General features: G+C 50.3%; 1 protein-coding gene across 1 annotated transcript; it reads right to left on the bottom strand.

The window, feature by feature from the left end:
- Positions 1 to 4684, bottom strand: LOC124691800 (very-long-chain aldehyde decarbonylase GL1-2-like). Its single transcript, XM_047225071.1, has 9 exons — positions 4307 to 4684; positions 3530 to 3768; positions 2988 to 3207; positions 2596 to 2717; positions 1987 to 2351; positions 917 to 1123; positions 704 to 814; positions 430 to 603; positions 1 to 317 (listed from the first exon to the last, which is right to left on the bottom strand). The coding sequence occupies exons 1-9, from the start codon at positions 4579 to 4581 to the stop codon at positions 162 to 164; spliced, it is 1869 nt and encodes a 622-aa protein (XP_047081027.1). The 5' UTR covers positions 4582 to 4684; the 3' UTR covers positions 1 to 161.
- Positions 4685 to 6443: the final 1759 nt, after the last annotated feature.

Here is a 6443-nt window from a genome sequence, read left to right on the forward strand (position 1 = left end):
ATTTGATGACAAGAATGGAGTACAAGAACACGAGTAGCGATATATGGGACATATATGGAGGGAGGGAGGGAGCGATCTTAATTAGTTCACGTTTGTCTCAGCTGCATTCTGCACCTGCGCTTCACCTGCGTACATCGCCGCCTCGGTGGGTCGACGAGTGATCACGACGGCGTAAAGCCGTGCTTGAGCGCCGCCTTCCACACGACGTCGATCCGGTCGACGTCGATCGCGCCCACCTCGTGGTGCTCCCAGCCCTCCAGGAAGTGCACCACGCCGCCGGCGTGGCACGCGTGCACCACCCCTCGCTCCATCGTGTACTGAAACCAAATGAACACAGCAGGCGTAAATTGCCGTCAGTATGAGGTGACATGTATGGATCAGATTCAGATAGTAGATACGTCAGGGACTGCAGTTGCTGCGTGTTTTTACCTCGCAGGATCCAACACCCTGCACGTCCTTGGGGAGCCTCATGGCGGCGAGCTTGCCGTAGGTGCAGTCGCGGCGGAACCCGATGATGGGCGGCACGACGAACTGGTGGAAGTGCGTCCCCGGCGCCGCCCACCGCTGCTCCCTCGGCGACAGCCACTTGCCCACGAGCCACGTCTGCACCAATATCCACACGAGTTATCACACAACATCGTATCAGGAATACTGCAGAAGCAGATCAAGCACAAGTTCAGGCTGCATGACGATGGCTGCTCACCTTGCAGTTCTGCGCAGGCTGGTACTTGGTGACCTGCACGAGGTACTGCTGGAACTCAGCCGGCGCCTCCCTCTGGATCTTCAGGAACCGCTCCGACGACATCGTTAGCATCTGAAGAAGAAAAAATTGTCATCGGAAAGAGTCAATTTAACCTTGACATTTTGGCTAGGCTCTTAATTAACCATCTGTGTGAATTCTGGGAGATGAATGTACCATGACTTTGATCTTCTTCCGGCAGAGGTAAAGGGCGATGGCACGGCCAAGCTTGGAGGTGGCGCCGGTGAGGAAGACGTCCTTGGTATTGCTGGGGATCTCGTTGAGGATGACGGCGGCCGTGAGGGTGTTGCCGTGCACCACCCTCACCCTCAGGTCAGGGTGCCTCTCCACGAACAGGGTGCCGCCTCCATTCAGCGCCTCGTTCTGGCCGAAATTAAACAAGAAAGAAACCATGTAAAATTCGAGTTCTAACGGTAAAAAAATTATACTTCTGATAAACCAGTGTGTCAATGTCCACATCTTTTATTAGGAGTACTGTTTTGGTATTATTCCTGGGCTATATGAACTATTTCAAATTGTTTAGATACAGTCATTCAGACATATGCTGTACTGGTTTCTGCTACCCCTGCTCACCCAGCACGGCCCAAAACATTGCGCGGGACGCCGGGACCAGGCCGGGAGATTTGGCAGGAACACATGCGCGACCACTGTGAAGGGGCCGATCGGCAGCTCGATCTGCTCTCAGCCTACAGTCATCCTCCTCCACGGCATGCATGCACCAGCTGCCGCGCCGCGATTGGGCCACGGGAAGACGATGATAAAGCCGTGCCAAAGCGCTCCACGGCAGTGCACAGGTCGGCCGGCCACCGGTTGGCACCGTCCGGCCCACATGCAGCCACAGTGCCGTCTGCCACCGGCACATGGAGATGGCCATTTTCGCGGAATTGCATGCTACCACTACCACTAGGCTAGAACCAGCGGCTAGCTCGTGGTTTTCTTGCCAAAGACACGGCAATGTGGAGGTCTGTGCACGCCGACCTCACGATCTAGCTTGATCGCTCTTTCAATGCGCTCACATGCCTGCCTCCGGCCAGTGATGGATGGATCATGGTTCATGGATGGGCACTGTGCTACACTGCTATTGATACCGAATACTTGCCAACTAGCTAGACGTACAAGCACGAGCAGGAAAGAGGCGGCCGGCCGGCATGGGGTAGCTGTAGCTGTAGCTTGGAAGAAATTAATGGCGAACACAAGGAAAGCTAGCACATACTAGTAGTAGGTACCTTGTTGAGCGCGGCGAGGCTGAGGACCTTGACCCCGATCCTGTCGGCGCGGACGATGGCGAGCTCGATCTGGTGGTTGATGCCCTTCTTGGCGGCCGGGATGAAGTACTGGAAGCCGTAGCGGGGCACGGTCCAGGTCTGGTGGAGGCGGCCGCGGAGGCAGTAGGAGCTGACGACGAAGGTCTTGGAGAGGCACCACATCAGCAGCATCCCCGTGAAGGCCACGGGCCAGAAGGGGAGGAGCACCAGGTGGTTCTCGAACGGCACGGACGAGATGGAGCGGAGCACGAAGGGGACGTGCATCGACGACATGATGTCCACCACGTGCGCCAGGAACACGAACTCCGGCACCACGTCGTTCTTACCTGCACGGCATTGATGCTCCTCGATCGATTAGTTTCCATCAAGATCATTCGTACTGTTAACGAATTGCTCTAAACAAGATCGACCAACACGGCAACACATACTACTATGCGAGCATGCCTCATTAATGTACCACTCCAGTTCGTTCGTACACTAGAACTATACTGTCTGAGAATAAAATTTTAGTAGGGGTCCTCAGCCGATTAATTGCATTGTCTGAGCTGAGCTGGTTGGATGATGTGGTACCTTGATAGATCTCCTTCTGTAGCTCCCATGATTTCGAGTTTAGGGTGCCACCCAGGAGATCAAAGAGAGGCATGAACAGGCAGAAATTGGAGTCCTTCTCTCTGTGGTGCAGGCTCAGGTACCTGATTGGGAATTAATCAACAAAATTATACAACTAATAATAGCCTTAATTAGTTAGCACATAAACTACCACCTGATGAGGCAGAGACAAAGAAAGAACACATGAGTGACTGCATCAGCTTTACCGTTCTGCCAGTGACAGTGCCACATACGGCAGACTGGCAGAGGAAGCCAAGAAGAATCACCACACGTGAAGTACTGTTTTTACCGCCAAATAATTGTGTGTACTAGCATGGATGTGTAACAGGCATGTGAAAAGAATTTGAACTCACGTCGGGGTGTAGAGGAGGTATCGGAGAGCCGGGACGGCCTCAAAGACCCTGTGCGAGATGACCTCCACGTTGCTGTACCCCATGCTGCGGAGGTAGTCGAAGGCGATGAGGTACACGTAGACCAGGCCTACGGACCCGGCACCCATGAGGAAGGCCCCTGCCAGCGGGACCCCCATCGTCAGCGTCAGCAGCAGGGCCTCCAGCGGAGTGCCAAATGCAGCTGCAATCAAACAAGAAGAGAAACAAACCTTGTCAGTTGATGCAGAGTAAATCTTGATACCTGAAAACTAAGTTACCATGCATGGTAAACATCTACTTAGATCAATATGGCATGCATGTGACATTAAAAGAAGCACAATGTTGTTGTTTTGTACTGGACTACGGGTGTCTGGTACATGTCACGGTTCACGAATCGGAGATAGAGATGGGGCGCTATCATGAATCACGGGACACACACATGCTTTGTCTCTTCTTTTTTCGCTATCGCTGTTTGGTTGGAGCTCTGCGGGTGCAACACTGCCGTCGTATCGTACCGTACGTACCTGTGAGTGGGTGCGTGACCGGCGTGGAGTGGTGGGCGGCGTGGTACTGGCCGAAGATCGGGGCCCGGTGCAGGGCCCTGTGGGCCCAGTAGAACACGGGCTCTGAGAAGCCCACATGCAGCAGCAGCGCGATGGCCAGCCCGCGCGGGTCCCACACGCGGACGTGGGCCTGGAGCGGGGCCAGTGGGCCGTTGACTACCGACGCTCCAATCAGCGTTTGCAAGATCAGGAAGTTATCCCTGCAGGGTGGGGTCGTCAGAACATGAAGAATTCAATTCCTCTGGAAAATAATACTATGCAAGATAATATATAAAACTCTTCGATTTACTAAGCTTTACTGCCCTTGGTGTTTGAAGATTTATTCAAAAAATATGTATGGCCAACCAATGTGCAGGTAATAGGTGAACGTTCTAGCTGCTGTGACATACTAACAATAACTGAAGAAAAAGATGATGTGAAAACGTCATGGCGGTTGAGCGATGACCAGAGCTCCGGAAGGCCGAGTCTGGACGCAACAAACATTCCAGTTCACTTATAACCAAATAATGTGAAAACTACTGCTTCCATTCAGTTCAGGATCTAACCTTGTCAAACTAAGTTTCCTGTTACTATTACACTTAAAACATTCTTAGTTAGCTTCTTACTTATGCCCACGCGCTTCGCGTTGAAGCAGCGAACTCCCGTATACTCCCGCAACAGCTACCGAGTTTCATTGCGGCTGCTAGCTAGACAAGGATGCACATGAATTGGAGCGTGTGAGTGAGTGCGTGGCCTTACCAGTCCCATTCGTGGTCGATCTGGCGGAAGTCGACGCCGTCGGGGACGACGCGGCGGCGGCGGGTGAGGAAGAGCATGTTGCTGTAGGAGAACCAGAACTGGTACGTCAGCCCTCGGGCGGAGAAGAGCAGCAGCAGGTGCAGCCACGGCGACCACAGCGGCGCGCCGCCCTGCTCCAGCCACTCCTGCCCCACCTTCCACGCCAGGGGGGCGAGCAGGAAGTACTTGTATACACGGAGGCTCGCCCACGGCCAGGAGGACAGAGGGGGCGCCATGGCCGCGCGGCGGCGTCCTCGGGAGCTGGAACGAGCTCGGCAAGGAGGAAGAAAGCTGGGAGGTCTCCCTCAGTGCGATTTTGCTCCAGACGATGAGCGGATATCTGGGCTCCTCTGCTGCGAGCTCTCTCAGCTGGGGCTTGGGATTCCCGTGCTTTATAACAGTGGTGGTACGCCGAATAATTGCACTGGCGGACTGAGGGCGTGGGCCCACCAAGGGCTGCCACGTGTACGACTAAAAAAAAACATGTCCAATTACGTACTGCGCGATGGGTGGCCGGTAGATGGAACCATCGAGAGATCTATCGAGCAACGACGGGGAATGAAGGAGAGTCAGCAGAGGAAATGCATGCCCCAAAAATGGGCTGGGCGGATACAACTCCAAATCTGCAAACTCACAAACACTGATATTAGCACGTTTTCAGACTAAGCCAGCCTTGTTGTCGCGTGCGCATCAAACAGCAGAGCAGGTTGTTAAGCATCGGTCGAAGAACTAATGCTGATGTGCAGTTGCGCATCAAACACGCGGAAGCTAGCAAGAAAACAGTTGGGATCGTCTCCCCGAGAAAATGTATCGCTTTCTCTTCTACTCAACGGAAAAGTTGTAATATGTGGCTGCGTCTGACGCCGTTCGTTCCCCACCTTATTTTTCTCTAGGTTTTTTGTGTTTGATTGTTTCTCCCTTTTTTGGTCATGCTCATGGCTAATTGTCAACCACACACGAAGTTGTCAGGATCGTCGTGTCATAATCATGATTATCAATCGGACCGGTACCTCTATTGCAGGATCGCGAACCATATGATAATAACTGAATCGTAAAATTTTAGATTTTACTATGACCACATATTATAGCATAAGCACAACCTAACAACCATGGCTGATCATAAGCATACCGAGTTAAACATTGTTAAATATAGCATTATAATTGTACTAGTGCAAAAAAATTGTTTTGATTGAGTTTATGCAAATGTGAGAGATTCCGATTGATATTTGACAATTTTGCCATTTCGTATGAAACTCCCAAAATTATACAAGTAAATAAACTCGTAGTCTCTTGTTACGGGGTTTGCCGGTCCTACTGTCATTATTGGTAGCTAAATCCTCCAACCGGCCTTCTCTTGACCTGCACTAATGCTTATCATGACATTTCTTCTACTCTTTTATTTATTTTAAGGAGGAAAGGTCGATTGTTCGCTATTATTGTTCCATCCGTTTTTCTGCTCATGGCTAATTGTCAACCATATACAAAGTTGTCATTGTGATTATGAATCGGATCCTCTTTGGCAGGATCTCAAACCGTATGATTATAACTTCCAGAATAGTAAAATCTTAGATTCTACTTACTAAAACTGTAGAGTCGTTTCGCTCAATTTTAATCTTAAAGTCATAGAAACTAATGGTATAATTACTATTCCGACAACTATGAGTCTATGACCACATATTATAGCATAAGCACAACTCAACACGGTTCAAAACCTGTAGCTGAACATAAGCATGCCAAGTTGAACATTCTGGAATATAGGATTGCACGAGAAATAATTATAGGAGTGCGCAAAATAACATTCTAATTAAGTTTATGCAAATTTCAGAGATTCCGTTTGGTATTTGATAATTTTGTCAAAGATCGTATGAAACTCCCCCAAAAAATAGTCTTTTGTCACCTGCTTTACTGGGCTCTCCGATATAATATCAATATCGGTAGCCAAATCCTCACACCGGCCTTCTCTTGACATGTACTAATTCTTATCATGACATTTCTTCTACTCTTTTTATTTTAAGGAGGAGAGGTTACTCTTGTCTTTACTGCACACAATCGTTCGATATTACTTGGAAAGTCAAGAAAAGGTACATGGATGCTTATC

The sequence above is a fragment of the Lolium rigidum genome, chromosome 2 (genome assembly GCF_022539505.1).
Source record: "Lolium rigidum isolate FL_2022 chromosome 2, APGP_CSIRO_Lrig_0.1, whole genome shotgun sequence".
Classification (NCBI taxonomy): domain Eukaryota; kingdom Viridiplantae; phylum Streptophyta; class Magnoliopsida; order Poales; family Poaceae; genus Lolium; species Lolium rigidum.

What these genes read in the sequence shown, in the direction of transcription:
- LOC124691800 (XM_047225071.1), bottom strand. Translation starts at nt 4,581, where the DNA reads ATGGCGCCCCCTCTGTCCTCCTGGCCGTGGGCGAGCCTCCGTGTATAC. An exon ending in ATCGACCACGAATGGGACTG is followed by an intron (nt 3,769 to 4,306) that starts GTAAGGCCACGC and finishes CCCACCCTGCAG; the next exon opens with GGATAACTTCCTGATCTTGC. An exon ending in AGCCTGCGCAGAACTGCAAG is followed by an intron (nt 604 to 703) that starts GTGAGCAGCCAT and finishes ATATTGGTGCAG; the next exon opens with ACGTGGCTCGTGGGCAAGTG.